The sequence below is a fragment of the Mus musculus genome, chromosome 9 (assembly GCF_000001635.26).
Source record: "Mus musculus strain C57BL/6J chromosome 9, GRCm38.p6 C57BL/6J".
Classification (NCBI taxonomy): Eukaryota; Metazoa; Chordata; class Mammalia; order Rodentia; family Muridae; genus Mus; species Mus musculus.
Genome location: NC_000075.6, coordinates 15578654 through 15606257, shown reverse-complemented (window position 1 = coordinate 15606257; position 27604 = coordinate 15578654). Strand labels below are relative to the sequence as shown.

General features: G+C 44.0%; 1 protein-coding gene across 16 annotated transcripts in view; it reads left to right on the top strand.

Moving 5' to 3' along the window:
• Deup1 (deuterosome assembly protein 1) overlaps positions 1-27604 on the top strand; it is a 68488-nt gene that overhangs the window by 22094 nt on the left and 18790 nt on the right. For 10 of the 16 annotated variants that reach the window (NM_001373919.1, NM_001373917.1, NM_001373918.1 and 7 more), the window contains 6 exons: positions 5242-5355; positions 6320-6562; positions 13781-13926; positions 18167-18272; positions 21929-22123; positions 23647-23733. In NM_001373919.1, the coding sequence (NP_001360848.1) occupies positions 5242-5355; positions 6320-6562; positions 13781-13926; positions 18167-18272; positions 21929-22123; positions 23647-23733 (891 nt within the window). Of the gene's footprint in view, positions 1-5241; positions 5356-6319; positions 6563-13780; positions 13927-18166; positions 18273-21928; positions 22124-23646; positions 23734-24552; positions 24692-27604 lie in introns of those variants that run through there. The other 6 variants (NM_001373920.1, XM_006510166.3, XM_030244280.1 and 3 more) reach the window with 4 other exon arrangements.

Here is a 27604-nt window from a genome sequence, read left to right as displayed (position 1 = left end):
CCAACTCACTCTTTCATTCACTTTGTGACACTTAAGCAGTGTTAACCTTTATCTTTCCTTCAGTAAATTATGCTGATGGAGGGGGGGACAGTTCCATTCATAAATTGCTTTTCTCAAAAGCATGAGGACCTGGGCTCAAGCTCCAAAATCTAACTGTAAACGCTGGACGTGAGCACACACTTGTAATCCCAGCACAAGCAAACTGATATATGTGAATGTCCGATCACACTGGTCAGGCAGCCCAGCCCAGGTACTAAGTTCCCGGCCAAGTAGCACATACTGTCAAAACCCAAGGCGAACGGCTTTGAGCAATGACACCTGAAGCTGCCCTGCCCTTGGTCTTCCAATGTGCACACACACACACACACACACACACACACACACACACCAGAAGACACTGTATGTATACACTCATGTATTAAGAAAGATGTATGTAGACAGATATATAGATAGATAAATCACATGTAGGGGTGAAAATGCATGAGTTCAGAAAGTTCTCTTAAAATACTTCAACAAATAAGAGTGAGAAATTAGACTGATAATGACAGTTAAATTGTGGTTTTTGTTACTCTGTACTTTTATGTAAGTATAAAAAAATTCCTAATGAAAAGTTAAGATCATTTTGTGATCTGTAGAGTGACTAACAACACATCACTAAACACCATTTCCCAGTGTTTAGAAGAAGGGCTCCTTTTTTAAAGATCTAATAAACTCTGGTTATCACCAGAAACACTCCTTTAGTGACCATAACCCACTCTCAGCCTAAGTCATTCAGAGAAGACTTTACCACCATACCAATCTCCACTGGAGGACTGGGTTACCCCACAGGGCTGATGTCTGCATCCAACCTCCCACTCCTGAACACAGCATGCTGGCTGCCTAACCTTGAAACCAATGCCCCTGACTATCCAAGGAATCAGTACCCATTGATAGGTCTGTGGCAGTGTCTGGCCGGGCTGGACCTTATCTATACCTGTTTTTGCTCTTATGAGCTAAGATTAATGTTGCTGTCTTCCCTAAAGCATGCTGGGGGTTCTGGGGACAGAGGAAGTGGGAACCTGCGTCCCACCAGAGTTCCAGTACTCTGGGCAGGCAGACGCAGGAGGACTGCCACACCCTTTCCATGTGACACTGGGTGGGTGTCTGGCTGTGACATGACACCCCATGTTAGCGGGTGGTGGACAAGGGGCAGCCCTAAGTACCAGGTTCCCAGCCTCTGACATCCCACGCTAGATATGGTGGAGGAGCTGAGAACAGAATATGGGCCCCAGGGCAGCCCTGGGGATGAAGAGAGGAGAGGGGCCACTCACTGGATGGTTCCCACGTAGGTCAGTGGCTGGAGCACAGGATGGCCTTCTGGCGGCTTGTTAGGAGAAAGCCCATCCCATCTTTCAAGCATGGTGGGCCTTGATGATCAGAGACAGTCTATGGTTTTAGAGTTTTATTGTAGAAAGGCAGGGAGAAAGGAGAGAAGGTAGAAAGAGAGACCAGCCATAGCCACGTGGAGCTGGGGGAAGGGAGAGAGAGAAGGAGGGCTAGAGAGTAAGAAAGGTGAGGGCTTAAGAGAGCGAGGAGGGGCCAAGCAGCCCCTCTTATAGTGGGCTAGGCTATCTTGCTGTTGCCAGGTAACTGTGGGGAGGAGCATACCTGGCTATAACCAGGTAACTGTGGGGATGGAGTCTAGCCAGAATGCCAGAAGCTTGTGACATTGTCTGCATGACTGAGTCACAGAATTATGGTCAGGCACCTGGCTCTGGGAACGAAGCTTGCCTTTCCGTCCCTTTGTAGAGTTCTCTACTGGGTCACCGGAGCAAGCCCCTTTCAACCAAAATAGGCTGCCTATCACAGTCCCACACCAAGGGAATATTTACTTTAAGATTATTTTAAGATTTTTGCGGTTGTTAAATAGGTGATAAGTATATTTATTATCTAAAAGATAGTTTCTAAACTGGGCAAATGGGTCATATCTCTAATCTCAGTACCTGGGAGGCTAAGGCAGAAGGATCTTGAGTTCAAGAGCTTAGGATGAACACTAAGTCCCTATCTGAAACAAAACAAAGCAAAAACAAAAACAAAACATTTACTGTTAAAGTCAACCTTATCCCATTTTTTGCTATCTTTCCCCAAAGAGTTCTTTTTAAATTAAAAAAAAAGTTTTAATTATTTCCCAAAGTTAGCATAGAAACTAATGGCTTTCCTCATAGCATCGTCACAAATATTAAAATCAAACTCTTGAAATCTAACTTATATGATTATTAAATGTTACCCAGCATCTGTTTGGAGCCTAATTTTGGTAAATGTGTCATTGTTACCTTTGCTACTTAATACTTACATCCTTGAATGTCAGAATTGGTCCATAACACTAAGTTGACTGTCTCCATTACCTTAATAAATGGAGGCTGTCATAAGGTATTTTTATACATGTAGATGGGGCGGTATATACACCATTTCCTTGGTGATGTTACCACCACTAATTTCAGATTGCTTTGATCACTATAAAGTCTTCCTCACTCATAGATTTCCTTCATTGATTAGGATATATATATATATATATATATGTATATATATATATATATATATATATGTAAACTTCCCCAAATATTCTTCAAAACCATTTCTGTGTAGGAAATATGAAAAGTGCTGTTTTCCCATTCTAAGCAAGATGCAGTTCGCATTCTCAGAATCAACACACAGCCCAGCCAATCCCTGTAGCCATTTTTAAAACACCCCAGCATAACACACAGATTCCAATTTAACATGGAGGGGAAAATATCCCTGCAGGTTTTATGTGACAGTTGTGTTGTACTTATGTACCGTGAATAGCTTGCTTATGCACGCATGCTGCTCCTTTAAGAGTGGGGCAGAGGGTTAATCATAAAGCAGGCCCACCAGGTGCCGTAAGCACAGCCCGATCATGCAGTCAGTCCTCTGTGCTTGTTTCCTACAGCCTGGACAGAAAGGCGCACTGCAGAGGCCAGCCCAGGGAGAAGCGCAATGCAGGGACATCCTCTCTGGCACCTGCGAAGCCATGCCCTTTGCTTTTAGAGTTCCATTGTGAGTGGACCATCACACTCTACACCACATTACCTGAGTGGGCACGTGAGCAGCTGAGCATGCTGTATCCAGCTGGTCCCACATTTTCTTCACCAACTGACACCTGTTCCCCCCCCCCAAGTGAGCTGATTTTATTTAGCTTCACCCTATACATGATGGCTTTGAAAACCAGAAGCCAACAAAGACAGTGCCTTAGCTCAAGCTACTGTAGCAGAACACAGAGGCTGGGTAGCTTAGACAAAGAGCCAATAGGGTGAGATTCTGAGGAAAACCTCCTCCAGGTTCATGAACAACTGTCTGCTGGTTGTACAGCAGGAAAGGGGGTAAATGAGAAGAAATCCTTTCCCTTTGCTGTGGTGGTGTATGTGTTCATGCAGTTATGTGTATGTGTAGAACCAACAGTCAGAGTCAGGTGTCTTCCTCACCTCTTTTTACCCTCCCCCACCCTTTTAAAGATAAGGATCTCTCACTGAAACCCTATTTGGCTAGAATGGTTAGCCTAGGGATCCTCCTGCCTCTGCTTCTCCGGAAGATAGGGATTATAAGTGGTCACCAGTGCACCATCCAGAATTTTTATACACCGGGTGGGGATTGAACTCAGGTCTTCGTACTCTCCCAGATCCCTGACTGTCTGTCTGTCTGTCTGTCTGTCCTTCTCCCTTACCCTCTCCCTTACCCTCTCCCTTTCTCTCTCTTCATCGCCCCCCTCTTTATTTTTATTTTTCAAGACAAGGATTCTCTTTATAGCCCTGGCTGTCCTGGAACTCAGAGTTTCACCAGACTCTGCCTCCCAACTGCTGAGATTAAAGGTGTGCATCACCTTGCCCATCCTGATCCCTGTATTTCTTTTGTTTTTAAAGATTTATTTATTTATTTTATGTATATGAGTATACTGTAACTGTACAGACAGTTGTGAGCCTTCATGTGGTTGTTCGGAATTGAATTTAGGACCTCTTCTCTACTCTGGTCAATCCCGCTCACTCCAGCCCAAAGGTTTATTTATTATTATAAATAAGTACACTGTAGCTGACTTCAGACACACCAGAAGAGGGCATCAGATCTCATTACGGGTGGTTGTGAGCCACCATGTGGTTGCTGGGATTTGAACTCAGTGCTCTTACCCGTTGAGCCATCTCACCAGCCCCCCTGTATTTATTAATATTTTATTACAAAGACACTCATCCAACTCACACTGGCTCCAGGATCATAACTCAGTCACTTCCCAGAGGCCCAACTTTTATTTTCATTACAGTGAACATTAGGCTTCAATGTATGTAGTTAGAAGAGGCACAAACCCTGAGTTCATAGAACTTGATAAATAGACATTTTATTAAAGGAATTATTTTATTTTTAATTTTAGGGCAGGTATGTGCATATGAATGCGGTTGGTACCTGCTGAGGCCAAAGGTAGTAGGTCCCTTGGATCTGGAATAGGTGCTGGAAACTGAGCCCTCATCCTCCAACAGAGCAGTGCATGCTCTTAATCACTGAGCTCCTAGACCCTGCTTCTCAAGTAGTGAAAGAATGTATTGAGTGACTGAGTGTAGAGAATGAGAGATCATCAGAGGCGTGGTCAGGAGGTACCAGCTGGTGCCAAAGGTTGTTTGACTCTCCCTTGTTACTACTCGCCCTTGCCATATGAGCATCTATTCTTAGAATAATGTTTAATATTTCTCTGTGTTAAAAATTCTATAATTTCCTTTAAAAATTGGAATACACAGGTTAGGCACACTTACTCTGAAATTTTGAAATTCCTAAATATTCTAAATCCCCGACTTTTTGAGCAGTGACACAATGCCACAAGTAATAACAGAGGCACAGCATGGAAGGCCACAACATGTGTGCACCAAACACAGCACACATGGTCACCTTTTAGCAGAGTGCACACATGCTGTGTGCAGCAGATGAGTGTGTGTTAAAACTTGGATGGCATCAGCAAGGCATCTCATTGTGAATATGCAAATAACCCAAAATCTGAGATGAAACTCCCTGCCCCAAGTGGTTCTGATGCAGAATGCTGAGCCTGCAGTAATTAATCAAAGTACAACTCCATCAATTTCTTGTTTGCTTTCCTAATAGAGAATAGACGTATTTGTTTTTATAAGGAAAATACACAAAGGAAGAAAGTTTATTGTTCTCTTAGTGACTAATAGCTTCCTATCTGCTGCCTGCCTCCCCATGCACTAGGAGTTCCGAGCAAAGTCGAGGGAGTGGGACAAGCAGGAGGTCCTCTACCAGACCCACCTGGTGTCCCTGGATGCTCAGCAGAAGTTGCTCTCTGAAAAGTGCAGCCAGTTTCAGGTAAGCTGCTATTACCGGTTACTACCTACAATATAAATCAGAAAGAAAGTGCCACCAGAGGTTAGGTACTGCGTCCTTGCAGTGACACTCAGCATGGAGTCTACTTTCTCATGGAAGTGGGAACTGAGAGGAACAGTAGCCTTCGTGGTTCAGGAAACAGCATATTTACAGGAAGCCCTTTGTGACCATGACTTTAGCCTCTGGGTCTGAAAGTTGGCTGCTGTTACAGTTTTAGACAATGTGTGCTTTTAGGCAGTTTGGGAAAACGCCTATAATCCCTGCACTTGTGGAGGTCACACGCAGGAAGGCCATGGGTTTGAGGCCAGCCTGCACTGTATAACAGGGTTCAGACTCAAAACAAAACCAAACCAAAACAAAGTATGTGGTGTGTGTGTGTGTGTGTGTGTGTGTGTGTGTGTGTGTGTGTGGTTTGTTTTACATGCCCCACTCACCTGTAAGGCTCAGCATGTCCTATGTACATGTTAGCATTTTTCACTTCCTCCTCCGAGCATGATTCCCCCATGTTCCACACATTTGGCTCTGTGCCACTTGCTTTTCCTATTGCTATGTAGAGGGTTTACAAAGGGAGAATTGCTAAAAAACAATTCTGTTGGCAACTATTTTTCCCTCGATCTGTTTCTGGTTTTTATTTCTTTACCATAGAGGCATTTTTTGACTAGTATGTGATTTAGTTAATATTTTTCTTTTTTTATAGCTTCTAGATTTTCTTTATTGATTAATAAGACCTCTCCTCCTGCACACCCCTTCCCTTCTCTATATCTTTGCTCCAGGCTTACACAGATACATATTCTCTCCACATCATCTGAAGTTGAGATCAGAAACCTGGACTGTATAAGCCAAACTCCATACTAAAAGATCTTTACTAATTATTTTATTCTTTGCCTCTGTGGAAGCTTAAATATGCTATTCCTCACTCCATTTACCTGGTTGTCATATTTCTCAGAAACAGGCACAAAATTACCAAACTCAGCTAAACGGGAAAAAGCAGTGCGCAGAGGACAGCAGCTCTGAGATCCCTCGCCTGGTGTGTGAGTCGGATCCTGGCTGTGAAGCCACTCAAAGAGATGAGTTCATTATCGAGAAGTTAAAGTCGGCCGTGAGTGAAATCGCGCTGAGCAGGAACAAGTTACAAGATGAAAACCAGAAGCTCCTGCAGGAACTGAAGATGTACCAGAGGCAGTGCCAGGTGAGGCTCTGCGCTCAGCTTCATCTCCAGCCATTACTGATGGGCGGGACGATGCAGGCTGGACAGGGATCCGCAGGACAGCCTGCCAATGCACTGTCAACTCCAGTCAGACCTCCCTCTCTAAGTGGTTCTCACCTGAGTAAATCCGGTGACCCAGTGGGTATGTTAGCCTCTGAGTCCTGCATCAGCACAATGACAGTGTGACAGTGTGTAACATTACCAGTGCATTGGAACAGCAGTCAAAAGCCTTTGTGCCTAAAATCCACACAGCAGTATTCAGTCACCACCCTTCCCCCTCCTATCTTATTTGCAAGTTTAGACCTTGGGGACCCAAGTGGAGTACCCTTTCTGATTTATCAGTGCTTGCTCCACGTTAGTCTACTTCCCATCACTTAACACAACACTTGAGATAATCCATGAAGATTTAAGGTTCCTTTAGGCTCCTGGCTTGGGAGGGACCTGGTTAACTATGGTGGGGTAGAATATCATGGCAGGAAAATGAGGTAGACTAAATCCTCATGTCCCACAAGCAAAGGGGAGGGAGGATAGGCTGGGGTCCCCACTGGACCCCCATCTCCCAAAGGCCCAACCATCTAGCCTGTAAAGACTCTTTAGAGATTAAGGCTACAGCACACAGGCCCTTGGCCAGATCTGGTGATCAGATATTGACAGTCTCTGTTGAGCAGTGAAAGACTAACAGCTTTGTCTTCCTTAAGCCAGCTTTTAAATGTTTTCCTTCTACTTTTTGCAATTAGCAGAGAAGTTTTGGGACCAGCACCCTTCAAAATCAGACCCTGCTGAGCCTCTTCAGATCTTCCCTGTGTTTATTCAGCCTTTTGAGACATTCTCACCAGCCTTCATCCTCCCCAGCCTTTCTCTGCTTCCACTCTAACTTCCCCACCTCCAAATGTGTTCAACCATCTCTCAACTCCTCTCATTTCCCCATCCTAAAACACAATGCCTAGCAGACCCCGTTTCTCTGAGAAAGTCTGCCCTGTAGCTTCTGATCTTCTACTCCCAGGATCATTTCTTAGTCCTGGGCCAGCCTCCCCTCCCTCACACTTCAATGCGCTGTCCTGGAACATCTGCATCAGCATCCACATCAGCATCTGGGAGGGCTCAGATCACAAGGCTTCCACCTTCTCTCTCTTCCAGTGGCATTTCTAAGAGACTGTATCTCCCCCATCATGAACTCCAGCTCTCTCTGGAGAAAGACGTTATTCTAACATTAACTACAATACCGATGTAAATGAACAAATCAGATTACACTGAAAATACTAAGCTTGCTGGTCTCCCCCCACCCCCACACACACACACCTAGGAGAGCTCTGTACACAACTGTTGAGTCCAGCAGGATCCTCTCCTCCTCTGGGATATGGGACATTGGTTCTAGTTTCTGTCTAAAGACAACGTAAGCATACATCCAAGTCCTTTCCCTGCAGGGCTTGCTAAGCCAGTGGGGGCAGGCATGAAGAGCCACTGGGTTTTGCTAGCCAGACTGTCTTGCTGAATAGTGAGTTTCAAGTTCAGCAAAAGACTCTGTCTCCCTGTCTCATTAAAATCAAGGTGGAGAGCCTCGACATATACACATGTGTACTCTCATGCCACAGGCACACACACACACACACACACACACACACACACACACACTACATATATTAAAAAGTAAACCAAAGCCCGGCGTGGTGGTACATGCCTTTAATCCTAGCACTTGGGAGGCAGAGACAGGCAGATTTCTGAGTTCGAGGCCAGCCTGGTCTACAGAGTGAGTTCCAGGACAGCCAGGGCTACACAGAGAAACCCTGTCTCGAAAAACAAACAAACAAACAAACAAAAAGTAAACCAAATTATTGTGGAACATGTTCAAGAGAAAAAATATCTATTGTCCTAATAAAAATATTTTTGATACACTAGCAAGACTTTGCTGAAAGGACCCTGATATAGCTGTCTCTTGTGAGACTATGCCGGGGTCTAGCAAACACAGAAGTGGATGCTCACAGTCAGCTATTGGATGGATCACAGGGCCCCCAATGGAGGAGCTAGAGAAAGTACCCAAGGAGCTAAAGGGATCTGCAACCCTATAGGTAGAACAAAAATATGAGCTAACCAGTACCCCAGAGCTCTTGTCTCTAGCTGCATATGTATCAAAAGATGGTCTAGTTGGCCATCACTGGAAAGAGAGGCCCATTGGCCATGCCCCAGTACAGGGGAACACCAGGGCCAAAAAGTGGGAGTGGGTGGGTAGGGGAGTGGGGGTGGGTATAGGGGACGTTTGGGATAGCATTGGAAATGTAAATGAGGAAAATACCTAATAAAAAATATATATATATAAAAAAGAAAAGTCTGCTGACAAAATCTAACACACATAATGATAAAGGTTCTAGGAAAAAATAGGACTGGGAAAAAATATTTTTGAAAAGTAATTCAAGATTTCTCTTTGGAAAAAGCACTAAGCACCCTGCTTCTTCACTCCTCCCTGGGTCATGGCCAGGTGTCACTCACGACCTGTCCTCCTGCTTCCCACAAATGTGGAGAGTGCACTGCTTGTCAGTTCATTTGAAGGGTTAAAATCACTGCTCCTTTCCCAGCATCAGACACATTCCTAACTAAACGGATGGACCTTAGATCTGGTTTTCAAAATTTGCATTTTACCAAATAAGGATAACTAGAAATAAATAATTTTGGAACCAGAGTATACATTTGAAAGAGAGAAAAAAAAAGGCCATCTCTTTTTAGTCACCTGATGTTCCACATCTTTCATATGAATGCAAAAAGATAACTATTTCAATTTAAATCGCTGCCATTTAATATGTTGCAGCACACTTGACGACAGCTGTGTCTACATCTTCTGAGACACACCATCATTTGTCTTTCTACAACCCTGAAATGTGCCAGCACACACAGCCCAGTGCACATGTTTATTTACTATGCTACAAGCCCCTCGGGTTTCTAAGTGTGCAGTATTCCCCACTAGAGATTAATGACAAAAATAAATGCTTCTGCTTATTTCAAACATCTGTGCTGGGAAAGTTGACTTCATTTGCTGGTTAATATATCGCTAAGAGCTTGAGCAATGCTGCCCCCCAAAAGTACAATCCACCCACAGCTCTAATTTAAATTCTGGAGTCTTTGTTATTGTTTTCTGGTGTGTTTCGTTGCTTTCGTTTTTGAGATAGAGTCTCAGGTAGCCCAGAATGCCCTCAAACTCCCTGTATAGTCTAAGGTGACCGAACTTTTCATCCTCCACTCCCTGGATGAGATTTGGGGTGCACACCATCATATTCAGTTTTCGCAGAACAAAAGGTAGAACCCAGGGCTTCATGGATGCTAGATAAAGCACTATGCCAACTGAGCTCCAGAGTCAAACTTGATTTAAAATCTTCTTGTAGCACATTAAAGAGCTACAGAGAAGTGAGAGAACTTAGTGTAAGTCATATATTTATCCAAGCTAATATATGTGTGTATCAAAACATTGTCATCTAAAATATAATCAAGATGTAAAAATTATCAAGATATCTTGGTCTTCATATTAAGTCATCAGAAATCTGTATATATGCTATACCTACAACATACCTACATTTCAATGTTAAATGCCTGATCTATATTTAGATTTCATAAAATATCTCAATTAAGGGAGCTTCTGGTGCTTAAATTGATCCAGGAATGCTTGAGAATATCCCAATAACAAAATCATTTTACCACATATTTGACACATTGCAAATAATTGATTTGACTCTCAGACAAAATTGTACCAATTTCAAAACTACATCCTAGTTTTAAAAAATCAATTAATTCTCATGTTGACTCGGGCTTATTGAATCCAAAGCTAAGAAGATAATTCTAGATTTATCAATATCAACAAATCCTTCTAATTGTTCTTATGTTCTTGCAACCAATTTACAGAATTCAGTCAGCTACAATCTATTTTACCTATTTATCTGTCCAATCATTATTACCAATTTGTCTAATGAGAATTTTCTGTCTTAACTTACATCCTCACACCTGTGTCTCTGGATCATTAAACAGCGAGTTTCTCCTGGATACTCATCACCACACACAGATGTTTTCTAGTAACAGGACAGACCACTCTGTCAACCTGACACTGCAGGTCCCCAGCCTGGAGTTAGGGCCTTCCCACTCCTCTCCCCACCCCCAGAATAGACACACCCACTTTCTGCCTGCTTCTGTGTGTTTTAAAGCCCAAGCTGGTCCTTCTTCACCTGCATGACATAACAGGTGACATTTACAATAAGGTAAACTGACTTTTAAACAATAAACAATAATTTATCGTTTCATAAGGTAAACTGCATTTCTACTGTATAATTTATTGTTTCATGTCTCTCTGGTTTTTGAAATTTTAACTCTATCTGAAAAATTCCTGCTGTTCAAAACAGAGTATCCAAACGAATCTCAGAAGACATCATACTTATGTCTGAAAACATAGTAACCTGTCCCTTCCCAAAGCCAGGCTGAGAGGCCCTCGGGAAGGTGTGTAATCAAAGGGGGTCTGGAGTTTTGGGTGTTTTGGTTAGAGAAAACTTCCTGAGAACTTCCCTTGTTAAAGTGGAATCGTTGCTCACGTTGTGAGAAGTAGAACCACGCCCCCATGCCTACCAACTGCTGAATAGAACAGAATGCGCTGTAGCCTCAGAACAGGTCATAATTCAGCCATAGACAGGGACAGATGGAATAGGGCAGGGATGAGCCCTGGGAATGTCCTGAGGGAAAGAAACAGCTATGGGAGCTGCATGCCGTGTTCTCACTCCTAGGAACTGTCAGTACATCCAACAGATGATCCAACAGGCCCGGGTCATGAGCCTGAAATGGGTCCACAGCACTGTCAAGGGGTGCCAGCGTGCTTGTCCATAACCCCGCTCCTGACCCCTCCTCCCTTCCAACAGCAGCCAGCCAGGCTCCGAGCTCCCCTTATCCTACTACAGAACTCCTTCCCTCCTGCTACTGAGGGGAGGAGACTCATCTCATTGCAGGTTCTCTCACTGACGCTTTGGGCTCCCACTGCTACTGCCCTTTCTTCCTGCCCTGAGCTTCTCCTTCACTTTGAACTGCTCAAGCCTCTTGTAGACCCACAGGGTCCCTGGTATTCCTAGTTGTGTCTGCATAGCTCCACCGCCATGGGGCACGAAGGGAGACGCACTCCTAACACATCATCCTGCTGCTGGCTATGCCGGAAAGCACACTGATGGCTTGGGTCACAAGATTAGCTGTCCTTTACTTACTACTTTATTAATCAGAAAGGATCAGCGTTGGCTAGAGTTTAATTGACTAGAGTTTACACTTTGTACTTTATCCAAACCTCACTGCTTCAGGCTCACACAGAGTGTGAGCACCTTGAGGCCTGTGGCTTGGACATTTGCTCTTCGTCCTTATCCTCTGTGGTGAACACTCTGAGGGCAGTTAGTGTCTGTGCTCCAGTGCACATGGTAGGAACTCAGTGAGGATTTGCCCAATGGATGAAAGGTGAAGTAAACTCTGTAAGACTGAGGAAGGAAAAGAGTAAGCAGGCTTTACTTAAAACACACTGATTTATAGGTGGGAAGTGTTGGGTTTTTTATTTTTCTTTTAAATTATTTGACAGTTCCATGCATGCATATGTATATAGTGAATTTTGGTCATTTTCACTCATCATCACTCTCTCTCAGGGCCCTCCCTCTCGCCCTTCCCAATAAGCCCCCTTCCAACTTTCATGTCTCTAAGTGTGTCAGTGTGTATGGCTGTATTAGTGTGTGCGTGACTGCAATGTTTGTGTATGAGTGTAGGTGTGAATGTCAGTGTGTATGTGCATATGAGTGTGTGTCAGTGTGTGTGCATGAGTGTGTGTCAGTGCGGGCATGAGTGTGTGTATCATGTGTAAGACTCTGTGTGTGTATGTGTGTGTGTGTGTGTGTGTGTGTGTGTGTGTATGAATGTAGGAGTGAATCTCTGGGTGTGTCATTGTGTGTGCCAATGTGTGTGCATCTGAGTGCATGTGTGTGAGTGCAGGGGTGTCGGTGTGTCAGTGTGTGTCTGCGTGAGTGTGTATGAAAGTGGGTGTGTTTGTGAGTGAATGTGTGTGAGTATGTGTGAGTGTATTTGTGTGTGAGGGAGTGTTATGCAGGTGTGAAAGGGGTGGGGGAGTACATATGAGCATGTGTGAGAGAAAGTGTGTGTGTGTGTGTGTGTGTGAGAGAGAGAGAGAGAGAGAGAGAGACAGAGACAGAGAGAGACAGAGGGGGGGGAGAGAGAGAGAAAGAATGTGACCTTGTGGGTTTCATTAGGATTGCTTGTATAAGCATGGGTGTGGACTTATTTATCAGAACATGGGCACCTTGGCTGTTACACCATGGGAGAAAATGACTTCCCCTTCCCCGGTAGCCATTAACAGCCAGTAGCTTCTGACGGAGAAGTGAGACCTCAAGAGCTTTCTCTCATCTTGAATGGAATGTCGACAGGCCCTATCTTGCACAGATAACCACAGCTCCTATGAGTTCATAGGTACAACGGTGATGGCTTGTCCACTAGACACGGTGCCAAGGAACTCTTCCTGAGACTAACAGGAGCGGGTGACATAATGTCCCATTTAAGGCTGAGCACCCACTGTGACTTACTTTCAGCATTTTGGCCAGTAGCAAGTCTCTAAATTAAGCACCGCCCTCTGCCAAAAGAAGCTTCTGTGGCCAAAGCTGAGGGCACTACTGCTAACTTGCAGTTATAAGCAAGTCTTTAGAAGGCAGCTTAACGTCTGTTCGGTAAAGTAACAGTGATAGCTTCTTCCCGAGGACCTATGATCTCGCCATCATCTGGGGACTTTTTACTAGGTTTACAACCATAGGTACGAATTGACTTCCTGTGGAGCAAGCCTCATATCCAATCATAATGTGACTGGTTATCTCCATAGCGTTCCTGCCACTATTGCACGATGGCTCTTGGCACATTGGTAGCACTCAGGGTCATCCATTAGGTTGTACCATTGATGGTTTTTCTCCCATGGCAGCCTGAATAGCACATTCTGGTGCCGTGACAGCTATCCAGCAGGGAGGAGACCACCAGGTTCATTTCCCTGTGTCTTGCAATCAAAGTATGCACTTCAGCAGTAGGATCTAGTGGGCAAACAAGAGCAATGGCAGTAGACTGTGTTGTTTTAAGAGCTAGATACTAAGTGTTTTTTAATGTATTGTGCACCATAATTCTAAAGTGAACATTAAAAAATTATTAATGCAGGCCATGGAAGCAGGACTGTCAGAGGTGAAGAGTGAGTTACAGTCGCGAGACGATCTCCTGAGGATTATAGAAATGGAAAGACTGCACTTGCATAGAGAACTGCTGAGAATGGGTGAAGTGCAGACTGCTCAAGATAACAGGAAAAGGTACAGTTCTCAGGGGAGCCTCCCAAAGCAGGACGTGTGTGTGCAGGATGTGTGTGTGTGTGTGTGTGTGTGTGTGTGTGTGTGTGCAGGATACATATATGTAAAGGACAGGTGTGCAGGATGTGTGTGTGTGCAGGATACATGTATGTAAAGGACAGGTGTGCAGGATGTGTGTGTGTGCAGGATACATGTATGTCAAGGACAGGTGTGCAGGATGTGTGTGTGTGTGCAGGATACATGTATGTAAAGGACAGGTGTGCAGGATGTGTGTGTGTGCAGGATACATGTATGTAAAGGACAGGTGTGAAGGATGTGTGTGTGTATGTGTGTGTGTGTGTGTATGTGTGCAGGATGTGTGCAGGATACATGTATGTAAAGGACAGGTTGCAAGATGTGTGTGTGTGTGTGTGTGTGTGTTTAGGATATGTGTGTGCAGAATGTGTGTGTGTGTGTGTGTGTGCAGGATGTGTGTGTGTGTGCAGGATACATGTATGTAAAGGATGTGTGTGCAGGATATGTGTGTGTGTGTGTGTGTGTGTGTGTGTGCAGGATACATGTATGTAAAGGACAGGTGTGCAGGATGTGTGTGTGTGTGTGTGTGTGTGTGTGTGCAGGATATGTGTGTGCAGAGTGTGTGTGTGTATGTATGTGTGTGTGTATGTGTGCAGGATGTGTGCAGGATACATGTATGTAAAGGACGTGTGTGCAGGGTGTGTGTGTGTGTGTGTGTGTGTGTGTGTGTGTGTGCAGGATACATGTATGTAAAGGATGTGTGTGCAGGATATGTGTGTGTGTGTGTGCAGGATACATGTATGTAAAGGAGATGTGTGCAGGATGTGTGTGTGTGTGTGTGTGCAGGATATGTGTGTGCAGAATGTGTGTGTGTGTGTGTGTGTGTGTGTGTGTGTGCAGGATACATGTATGTAAAAGACGTGTGTGCAGGATGTGTGTGTGGGCATCCACAGCCTTCACATTTGAAGTAGAATAAAGTTTAATTCAGATGCATTCTTTAGGATAGAGTGCATTTCAGTAGAAACAACAGTGTAGAGCTGGTGTTTAATTACTGATTTGCAGAGAAATTGGATTTATTATTTATTCTAATTGCATCTACTTGTTTGCCTATAAGCCTGATGCTAACCTTTTCACTTGCTGATGATATGGTAACTCTGCCTCTGAATTTATGACCTGTAGCTCCATATAAGGAGTCCTTGCTTGTCCTAGATGGATGGCTCAGTGGTTAAGAGATCTTGCTGCTCTTCCAGAGGAACCTAGGTCAGTCTCCAAAACCCATGTTAGATGGTTCACAACCACTGATGTCTCTGTCCTCTGAGGGCATCTGCACTCATGTACACAGACAGACATACATACATAATTTAAAATAAAACAAATCTTTTCTTAAAAAGTTATTATTAACACCAATTTTCCCTCCTTAAGAGTAGGCATATATTGCATATCCACCAAAAAGTGGGTCTTCTGAGAATTCTCAGTATTTGAGGTTTTGAAGAGATAGTCTGATTTCTTTAACAGTTCACTGGTATGGAACTTTCTTCTGAGAATCAGAAAGCTAATGAAACAAACATGGTTTCTAAACCTCTGAATAGCTAAGTGATCTATTTTACTTCAAAGTTGTAGGACATGGTAACATGGGGAGATAGCTCAATAGTTAGGAGCAAAGACAGATCTTCCAAAAGACCAAGGTTCAACTCCCAAGACTCACATGGCAGCTCATAGTTTTCTGCAGCTCTAGTTCCAGAGGGTCCAATGTCCTCTTGGGACCTATACTGGCACTATACACACTCATATGGTGCACAGACATGCATACAGGCAGAATGTCCATATACATAAAATAAAAATAAATCTTTTTTAAAAAGCCAGTGTCAGGCCAAGCATAATGGTGCAGGCCTTTAAATCTGAATACTAGGGAGGCAGAAGCAGGCAGATCTCTGTGAGTTCTAGCACAGCCTGGTCTACAGAGTGAGTTTCAGTGTAGCCAGGTGCTACAAAATGACAAGATTAATAATGTTCTGACCAAATGTAGCCAGCTGTGCGTCAGTACATGGTTCCTACGTATCTGGCCAATCCAAAGTCTTCCATATCCTCTGTCAAACTGGATGAACATTATAGTCCCCAAACTATGTCTTTCTCGTTTGGAGGGACTTCCTCAGAAGTCATCTCCTGGGACTTGACGGTGCCACATGCTGAGGGTTAGAGCTTTCTACTGTGTGTCACTCTCTCGGCCTTGCATCTTTCCCTCTGCACATTTCATATCCTTAGTCTGGTCTCTGTGGCTGCTGCCTGACTTGTGTGCTGTCTGGGTTTCTTTGATTTGGACTCTGCCCCTTCTGCATGGTTCACTAAGGTGAAGCTGCCGGGCACTGGTATGGTGGTTAAGGATGCTTCCATTCATTCCCTAAACCTTGCTCGATGATATTCGATCATTAGCATTCCATTCCCTTCATTAGGACACGGACACCATTCGATGACATGTTTTACATTAAGAAATAATTCTAATGTCCTTTCCCTAAACACAAAACCATACCTCCTCTATCCATCTGTGTTAGCGTGGTCTCATTTTCTGTCCACCTGTCTACATAGGAATCACATGTTTTCCATTCACTCGGTGAACTTGACAAGTCCAACCACAAAACATGGTTGGCTCAGAACTGCAGCTCGTGAGGATGCTGGGGAAGACTCTAGGAATGGGAACATCCTTTTCTCTCTTTGAAAATCTCACTTAGGGAGAAATTTTAAGGCCACTTTAGAAGCCGATGCTTCATAAGAATGTTAGATGAAATGGAAAATACAAGACATTACTCAGTGAGAAACACAGCACACTGGACAATAACATGAAATCTATATATACTCAGATGATATGGGAAGATAATATGTAGTATGCACTCTGATCGCACAGGAAATAACATGTAGTCTGTACACTGATCATACAAGAAGCATGTTCATTTGCATATACAGGGGAGAGGCTAATGTTCACAAAGGCTGATAGCGGTCAGGCTGAGTACACAGAATGGCGATTGCATTCGTATGCTCTGCTGGGCTAAGGAACTCCGACAGACCATGGGAAGAGTGTATTGGTGGGGTGGGGGATGAGGGGTATGACAACTATGGTGGCCAGAAAGGTCAATCGGCTTAGAAATCCCTGTACCTTGAGGGTATCACCATGACTCTGCACCTTTTGAGAGCTCCTTTATTTCCAGTCTTTAATTCTCTCTCTGCCATTACTGAGATTTTGAGCTGTGGTTTGCTTTTGTGCAGTTTGTGTTTTGGATATTGGGAACCCCCTCAGAACATCTCTGGAGAGCCAGTTACACTCACGGGTGACTCCTACTGAGTCACAGCAGGCACAGTGGTGGCCTCACATGACTTGTATAGCTGCTGCCCCTCCCCGATTCTGCACTTTGTGTTTCCATGATTGATTCTGGCTTGCCCTCTGGGAAAGTGACTCTCACCAGCTGGGCTTCTCTGAGCATCACCCGGGGTCCTATCATTCCTCTCCTGGGACTTTCCACTCCCTCACTGCCCCACCCTAACATAAACAAATGGCTACCATCCCATTTTACAAGTAAATAGCCAAAAAAAAAAAAAAAAAAAAAAAAAAGGCTCATTTGAGTTTCCTTCCTGGCTACATGGTCAGATGTCCTCATGTTGAGCATTTCTGTGGACTGTGTGCCCCCCCCCCCACACACATTCTTCTGACATGTTTCTTTGCCTTGATGCATCAGGTCAGCAGTTGGGTTTATTTCCACTTAGGTGTCTATGCTATTTTATTACAGAAAGCAGTCTTTTCAAAATCCATAGAGATGGCTCAGTGGTTAAGATCACTGGCTGCTTTTCCAGAGGTCCTGAGCTCAATTCTCAGCAACTACATGATGGCTCACAACCATTTATAATGGGACTCTCTTCTGATGTACAGGCATACATGCAAAGTACTCATATGCACAAAATATGTAAATAAATAACATTTAAAATGTTTATGCTCATTTTATTATATAATCAAAATGCCTATTAATGCTCCATTTTCTCCCATTAAAACTGTACTCACTCAGAGACAGAAATAGAAATACTCCCGGGGTCAGAATTATTAGGATTTGCATTTTTTGTAGCTAGCAATGTTGTCAACTATATAACAATATATCTCTACAGCATCCATGATCTACACTAACAACATAATTACCAATTCACCAACTTAAGCTTAAGTGTTGCCTGCTTTATTTGTAATTCGTAGAGTTGAGTCATCATATTCCCCTTCTCCTAAAGAAGCAGAAAGGAAAAGGAAGGAGTTGTTTCCAATGGTCTCAGATCAACCCAATCATGAAAAGGAATTAAGCAAGGTAAGGAATACAAAAGATCCATTCTCCCTGCTCTAGTGTCTCTGCATAAAACTAGCTCTGGACCTTCCCTCGGCCTCCTAAAGTAATAATCTGCCAAGCTGCAAATTCTGACATTTTTGTATGAACACAAATCTTCAGTTATGGGGTGAATTCAATGTAGACGTGTGCCCAGGCTGGTACTCAGTGTATGTGTGACCTTGGGGGACAGACCTACCTGTACACCTTGCCTAAGGGCCCTCGTCTAGGATGTGGTTAGTACTGTTTGGATTACTCCTCCTGGGGTAGCATGAACAAATGTCTGTCACTCCAGATGGAGCACTGACTATAAGCCAAAGAAGGATTCTACTCAAGGCTCACGTGGTGAACCAGTGAGTTTCCTGCCTTCAGAAGTGTGTGTGTGTGTGTGTGTGTGTGTGTGTGTGTGTGTGTGTGTGTACTTACAGAATCATGTGTGATTTAAAGGCAGCTGCATCAAAGAAAAGCCCATGCTGGAAGGGTCGTTCATCACAGAAACTGATCCCTGAGCTCCTGGCAGCCGCTCACTGCAGTCTCCTGGTCCTAGCAACTGTTGACTGCTTAAAGCAGGCTTTGCAACCCTTACCTTGTGGTGTGTTCTGTTAGGTTCCTGAGCCTGATGAGCTCTGCTTTCTGTACAAGAAGAAATGTGTCAGCCCACAGGAAACAGTTACACAACTTCCACCACCACTGATTTTACTGATTTTAAAAATATAACTTTCAGCTGGACAGTGGTGGCACATGCCTTTAATTCCAGTATTTAGGAGGCAGAAGTAGGCAGATCTCTATGAATTCGAGGTCTACAGAGTGAGTCCCAGGACAGCCAGGGCTACACAGAGAACCCCCCCCTCTATCTCTATCTCTATCTCTATCTCTATCTCTATCTCTATCTCTATCATCTCTATCTCTATCTCTATCTCTATCTCTATCTCTATCTCTATCTCTATCTCTATCTCTCTATATATATATTTCCAAAACCTGCTCTTTACTGACATTCCATGAGACTCTGTCATAGTAAAAGGGGTGCCTAACACCACGTATGATTACGCTCTCCTGAACCTCAGAGGCTTCTGACAAAGTCAGAACTACAGAGTAAAATCAGAAATCCTATATGAGTGGGACTCTGAGGTGAAGGAGAGGTCAAGGCACAGATCTTCCAAGCTCCTGGCGGCCCAGGCAGCTGTGCTCTGCAGGGCAATAGTGGATGGCGGAAGTAACTAGCTGCAGCTTCCAGAAAGATCTGCAAAGGGCATTTCCATTCCATTGCACTAACACTATTGAGGGCCATGTGTTACGAATTTTGTGAGTGTTTTTCTTTTGTGGGTGCAGAGCTGTTTTTATTCACTTGTTTGGTGATAAAATTCACATTTTAAAAAGGCCATGTCACTGGAAGCACAGATAAACCAATCTCATTTAGAAGCACATTCAATGGAAGAGCATATTGTTTTAATATCTAACCGTTGGAAACTAATAAAAAATATCTTAATCCTCTTTCAGAATAGCATATTTATTTTCTTAATTTTCCAAGTTTCGTCTTTAAGAGGCTTGTGTTAAAGTATACCACAGAGACATGAACAGTAAAATCCAGACTGTCAAACTGCAGAACAATATGACTGGTTCACCAAAGAAACTGCCAGGAGAATATAAATAGAGGAGGTGGGGACCAAAGAGATTCAGAGGGAGTGAGCAAGGTGGACAGTAGATAGAGGGACTTGCAGCTAAGCCTGATAACCTGAGTTCCATGCCCAAGACTCACAGTGGAGGAAGGGACCAACACCTGTGAGTTCTCTGAACCTCCACACATGTGCCATGACATGCACATGCATATGTAAACACATGTAGTTAAAGAGACTCATAACATATCTAGGTCACATTTCTAGCTTTAGCATAGAGCAGGACCAGATAAGGAATGGGTGGTACCCAGCCTAGGATGCAGCAGATTGGCCTCTGGATACAGGAACTGTGCATTAGCTCATCCTCTTTCCCTGGGTGTCAATCCTGAACCTGGCGTAACCCAGGATGGATGGGGCACAGGTTTTAGAAAGTGACTGCCTTTCACGAGAGCTGTAACTAGAACAAGGTTATGGGATCAAATGAAAAGCCAAACAGACACAAAGACAGGGCAGACAGAAAGAGCTGGGCAAGTCTAATAAGATCCTAATCCAGTTTCACAGACTTGAAAAACATTGGAGATTTGGGACAATTTCACATCTGAGTTCTGCCTGAAAATATTTGGTGATATAGAAGAGCTAGTCATTAAGATGCTATCATGGAATTCTGGGAAGAAAGAGAAGACAGAAAGGAAGGAGAAACCCTTATTCCTTTAGAGATGTACACTGAACTTTGAAAGAGCAAATCTAGTCTCTTGTCACCTTTTAAGTGTCTGAATACATTAATAGAAGTTTCTTTGTGGATTTTTTTGACTTCCTTCTCTGGCTTTATGTCTTAGGGCGCGGTTGATCAGAACACAAGTTCTATGCACCCTCCCCCCACCCCTTTGGCTACATTCTTTGCTGGGAGCCTGTGCCCTGGTTCTCTGGCTCCCATCTTACCCTCAGTATTTTACCTCTCATCTGGGAAGAGCATCCTGATGCAATCCCCACCCCCACACTTAGCTGGGTTATGCACCCTCCAGGACATCCCTCAAACAGCACTTACTACCCTGTGATATCAATGTTTCTTTTTCTCCCCCTGCTCTATATGTGTGTGTGTTCTGAAAGAGGGTACATTCTCTGTGACTCCCAAAAGTGAGAAGCAATGAGTTGGGTCTTTAAAACAATGCCAGGGAGAGTGAACAAGGTGTAGGCAAGGTGTGAGCAATGGGGACAGAGAGCAGAGGGTCTAAGAGGGTGGCCTGGGCTGTTGCTGGCTGGATTTGGAAAGCTGAAGGCGGTAAGGAGGCCAAGTCCAGCAGGTTCTGTTATGAAAAGACAAGCGAAGATGGTGAGGGACTCTAAGGGTTCCGAGAGGCAGTAAGACATTCCTACCGATACAGTAAGCTTAGTGTGCTACAACGTGGTTCTGAGACAGAGTGTGGAGACACCGCTGCCACAGCAGGATTTATGCTTGCTTGCTTGCTTTCTTCCTTTCTTTCTTTCTTTCTTTCTTTCTTTCTTTCTTTCTTTCTTTCTTTCTTTCTTTCTTTTTAAGTATATGTAAGTATAGTCAAGGACCATGAGTTCCGGTCTCAAATCTGGCACGTTCTCTTGTAATGATTCGAGCAAGCTGCTTACCCTCCTGAGGTTGCTGTTTCTCCATGAAGAAGATGATTATGGCCAGACTTTGTGGTGTACAACCATGATCTCAGAACTTCAGAGACCAGAGCATGAGGAGCCAACGATAGGGCAGTCTGGGCTGTGCAGGTGGACCCTGCGTCATAACCACAACAAAGCACTTAGCACCAGTCTCTGTCAAGTCTGTCGGAGAGCTGAGTCCACATGCACTGCACATGACAATAAGACGCTGAGGATTTGGGAGCTGGGAGGAAACTGACTTAGGATGCCACTCGTTGGTTAGCAATGATCAGAAGTAGGCTGTCATGAGCCGCAGCCATTCAGGGCAGGAGGACTAAGAGAGCCCAGCACAAGCTGCAGCTGCTCTGTGAGGGAGGGGCTGCTCACGTCTCTGCTCACTCTCACCAGATGAGAAGCCAGCTCTATCAGGAGGAAGGCCTATGCTCCGAGCAGGAACGGTTGAGGAGTGAGATCTCGGAACTCACCCAGGAACTTCACCAGAAGGAGGTCACTATAGCAACTGTCATGAAGAAAGCTGCCCTTCTGGAAAGACAGCTAAAGATAGAATTAGAAATAAAAGAAAGGATGTTAGCAAAGCAACAGGTATGCATGCTTGAGGGAGAGCCTCTCCAGGCTGGGCTCCTGCTCCTGCTCATCCTAGCCCTCACTCCACTCCGTCAAAAGCCTTGGCGCCTGGTCAGTTAATGCAACTTACCCTATAAAACCCTGTGCTGTGGACAAAGTACCATCAATGACACACTAAGGTCCGACCAGACAGTGCACACCTGTGTGAGCGGTCGCATGCCAAGGTCCTGCAGCTGTCCTCCCAGGTCACACGACCCTGTCCCTTCCTCAGTCTTTTGCTATAGGACCTTTCCACTAAACTTTATTTTGTAGAAAGCAATTCCAGCTTGCTTGAGTCCCCCCCCCCCTTAATGGATTGTCAGTAGAAAGAAAGCAATTCCAACTTGCTTGAGCCCCCACCCCCCCACTTAATAGATTGCCAGTAGTGTTTAAAACATGGAGGCAGCAACATAGAAACCAGTACCTAGTTACTAGGCATCCACTCAGCACCCAACAGTCCTCAAAGACAAAGATCTTGAGGTTCCACATTAAAACCCAGCAAGGGATGCTCGCGCCTGCCTTCCCTCCTGATGTCTTCTTTCCTTTTCCTTGCTCTAACAACTCTGGCCTGCTTTTGACAGCATGGGCTTTATGGCCCTTTCACTCTAAGTCTAGGTGATTTCAGAGCACAAAGCATGAATCAAGACAATTTCCATAAGAGCAGTTCAATCATGTGTATTTACAAAAACAGGAAAGACTGGGCCTTCATCCAGCCATAGGCCGCAGACTGACCAGTCTGACCGCACACAGGAAACCAGCACAGGGCAGTGCACGGCAGGGTGCCTTGCTGTCGATGGTCAGGGACAACAGCACAAGAACGACTCCCAAGTTCATCTTCATACCACCATGCTTCCCAGACTTTGTCAATGAGCATATATCTTATAATTCACAAAAATAAGTATTTTTAAAGCAAAAGTTTTATGTAGAAATGAGTCTTAGATATACAAAAGAGCAGGCCAGGCATCTAGGCATGCGTCTGTCATCCCAACATTCAGGTAGACAACAGACATCAGGGAAAGAAGAAAAAACTATAAAAGAAAGTCATAGGCACACAGGGAACTCGGCCAGAATACCAGAAGGAACGAATTAAACACCGAAAGCCATATACTGCTTACTGTAAATATTAATTGGGCATTGAAGAAGTGTAATGGGCAAGAGTATTTTCAAGAAGGTTTTTCTTAATTGTGATTATAATTCCTATACATGAGAAATGGAATTTCAGATTTGGTAGGGCAAAAATAAATCATGATTAAAGTGTTTTAAATTTCGCACTGCTCAAACTGGAAGAGAGTCAGGGATGGGGGTGGTGGAGGTTGGAGCAAGGCGGGGGTGGGAGTAGGGGGAGGTCTGGGCACAGGGGGAGGGGGGGAGGGGGGAGGCACAAGAGAACCCGACTGGTGGGAGGACTTTGTTTCCCTCATACCACAGGAAGTATTTGCACCACCTCAACGGGGTTTATTAACATGAGTTTTACACGTGCCTTTTATCTGCTAATCTTTCAGGTTTCAGATAGAAGATACAAAGCTGTCAGAACAGAAAACACACACCTGAAGGGAATGATGGGCGATTTAGACCCTGCACGGTACTTGGTAATACGCTGAATTCATTCCCCCAGACTGAATAGGAGGTGGCTTGGCTGGTCAGGGCTGACCATCAGTGTGGTCACTGAGCATGCGTGCCACGAGCGCCAAGCTGCGCACTGCCTACCACAGTAGCTTGCCCAGTTGGGGCACCTGATTTGGGCTCATTTCTGATCATTTCCCAGACACTCAAAGCATGATGTTGTCTGGCTTTTAATCCTGCAGTTGCTTGAAACCCTATATCCTAGACAGCCGGAATTCGGTGCCAACCTTATGCTCAGAGAAGCCCTCCCCACAAACCCAAATCAGAACGATTTGTTCCGTTCTTGCTTGATTCATATTTGGCTGACTTGTTTTGTGGCTTGTCCCTTTCAACTTGATGACAAGCAGGAAGTTAGCAAGATCAACAGCTCAGGATAGAGCAAGTGTTCAGTGTTTGTTGACTGAATATATGAATTAGCCCCTGGCTCTACCTGTACTCATAAACAACTTAAATGGCTCCAAGCCTCTTACTTCCATTGTCTGATGGTTGGATTTTCGTAGAACTTTTGTTGGTCAAAATATTGAAATATTAGCATTATTTGTTACATTTTCTTTTATTCACTTAGAAAAAAATCCTACCATTATCTTGTTTTAACTGTTCAAGGAACAGAAAGGTAATATTTAAAATAATAATAAAAAAAAAGGCATCATGGCTGCTTAAGCTAGCCTGTTCCTTTAGCCATAATAATGTGAGCACATGGGTCGAGACCTTGGCCAGCCCCCTCTGAAGCCAATGTTCTATTTCTGTCCTGTTGTGCACTGTTCTCACATGAGTCCGTATTCCAGCATCAAGACAGTAGAAGCATCTGGAAGCACTCTCCCTTCTTCCTTGAACATGGCTGTGGATCCTGTGATTGGAGCACAGATGGGTAAAAAGGGAAGCTTGCTGGTCTCCCTGTCTGCAACATTAAACACCTGCCCATCACCTCTGCCTCTTCATTCCCTAACGTGAGACACAGAAAGCAAATCCAGGCTCCATAGAGATATATACATACACATATATACACACATACACATGTGTATATTGTAAATATTTGTATATATACATGTATATACATATTGAAGTCACACACACATATGTATATGTGTGAATATATATATTCAGTTCAATCCAAGTGTTTGTCTATATCCCAGTTCACCATAGCCCAGCTGAGGGGCTTCACTTTGCTCCTGTAGGATTTTGGCTTTGTTCATTTGTATCTTCTGCTTTATAAAGAAGTAAAACACACAAAGATAAAAAAGCAGCTGCTGATTACCTACACCCACCCCAACGATTCCTCCAGCCCCATGTGAGCAGCAGAGGATGCTGGGCTGACAAGCAAATGGTGGCTCCTGTTGCTTCTCCCACCCCTGACCGTTTGCACAGCTAAGCTGGGGAGACAGTTTCCATCAACTAGATGTGTACCTCGAGCATTGTCCAGAGCCGACCTCCAGCTGTGTGTGTGGACAGCAGTACAGTGAGCAAGTGCTCGGAATGTTTATACTCATCCACACTCTACATGACTGTCTATGAATTAGCCCAATATGTGCAGGCAGGTGACGTTAGAACAGTCCCTGCTTTAGCCTCTGTGTCCCCTTCCTTCTCTTCCACATCATGTCTCGTGTGCCAGACAGGGGTAAAGAGATGGCTCAACAGTTCAGAATCTTTGTTGTTCTTAGATAGGACTTGAGTCAGTTCCCACGTGGCAGCTCACAGTCCAGTTGCAGGGGATCTGAAACCATCTTCTGACTCCTTCAGGCTCCTGTGTACAAAAGGTGTAAGGTGCGCGCACACATATACAGATACATATAATTTTTTTAAACTAGGCTCACATACACAGACATACTTGTGTGTGTCTTATTTTTGTTTGCTCCAAAGTGTCTTTCTATACCAACTGGCTCAAGCATATTTTGCCCTTTGTGATCGTTTTATAATATTCCATGGTGTGTATATACCAAAAACTTACTAGACTTTCTCATAACTATTTCAGCCTTAGTGTATTTGAAAATATTTCATATTTTCACCTAAGTATCTCATAAAAAATCCCAGCATGAGCAGCTTCCTGGAGGAGGAACCATCGGCTCACTTGCACTCGAGCTTCCTCTTCTTTATGCCGTGCTTTTTCGTTGCCGCCCTGTTCCCACGGTAACTCTCTCTAGCACTTTGATGCTAGCACTTTGATGCCCTGACAACTGGTGGGCCCCATTAGTTGGTAGTTTGTAGCAAGGTGAACTAGATACATGTAATGTATTTTTCTCTGATGTTAGATTTCCTTTCTTTGCCAATTTTAAGGAGCATTTCCCAGTCTGTTTTCTGTAACTTGGTTTTAGTTTGACTTGTCAAACATCACTGTCTCTAGATGGATGCCCTTGGAGCTTCCTTCTCTGGAAGCAGGCTTCTCCACATGCACATACCTACTTTTGGGTTTTTTTTCCAGAGATTGCATTTTCCATCCAATTGCTTGATCCATTTAAATTGTACTTTGAAAGGCAATACGTAAGAGCACAGTTAAACTTTTCATTAGGACCAAGCTCAATGTACCAAGTTTCTCCTTGTAATTTCCTGTGGGTTCTATCTGAAATTGAATTCATTTTTGTATTAACTTTGAAGACTTTTATTGTAATAAGATATGGCGTGATTCCTCATTTCTTCATAACACATTTCCCAATAATGCAATTTTTCTTTGGTAGTTCGTTTTTCCTTCCTTTAAAATTATTCCCCAAGTTATTTACAATTCCTGTCTCCGTTACAAATGGAGAGCTTTGTTTTTACTATATCAAGCAGCTAATTGCTAATATTGAGGAAGGTCCAACTTCGTCTGTACCTTCTATAGAACATTGTCCTAGTGCGTTTCCGCTGCCCCTCCCCCTCTCCTCCTCACACCTGCTCTTGTCACTGTCATTCTACCTTTGCTAAGACAGCCATGAGAGTACTTGCTGGAAATTTTTCTAGTTTCTGACTATAAATGTCACACTTTTGGAGTTTTGAGGGATATAAATTTGTTTTTCATTCATGATTCCATATTGTGAAATATGGCTGCTAGTGTTTCTCTGAGCCTTTTCAACAGATGACTCTGTGTAAGTGTTCTCCTTTCATTTGTTGATGTTAGGGACTATGGTTGACATATTTTCCGATTTTGTCCGAGTTTGGGTTCCTGGAATAAAGCTTCCCAATACTAAATTAGCTTGATACCACAGTGTGCTTGCTTAGAACCGAAGGACACACTAACTCACAGAAGACTCCAGGAGGAGGCCAGAAGTCCCAAACAGGTGTCCTCAGGGCCACACTCCTCTGATCTGTGTGTACCGGATTCCTCCCTCTTCTGTCTCAGTGTGCTATGGTCCCATGTCTGACGCGTCCCATGATTCTCATGAGTCAGATTTTCCCTTTTGCCCGGGCATTCAATTCAGGTCCTCTGTGAAGCCCTCATTTTAAAATAAGGCCATATTCTGAGGGACTAGGGGTTAGGCCTTGAACAAGCTTTCGTAGGGAGCCACAGTTCAAACCATAGTAGCCGTGCTCTGCTCTATCGGTGTTAGCACAGTGCTGGGTTTGGTGTGACGACACTTTATTTAAAGTTTGTCATAGCTCCTTGTACTTGTTTTAAAGTTAAACTGTTTTTAAACACACACTGGAGGCTCCTGGGGATGGGATGTCCACTGAAAAACTTAAGCCAGCCTTTCCCTTTCCCTCTTTCATTCAAATCTCTTTATTTTTCCCCTAAGGTCATTTGGATAAGCTGTATCTTTTTAGAAAAAGTTTCCACTTCAGTTTATTTCCTTACTACTGAAGTTAGTTAGAACTACACCGTCATTCATCTCCCATCCCCCAAGTTCTGTTACTAGGTTTTCCTGTTTG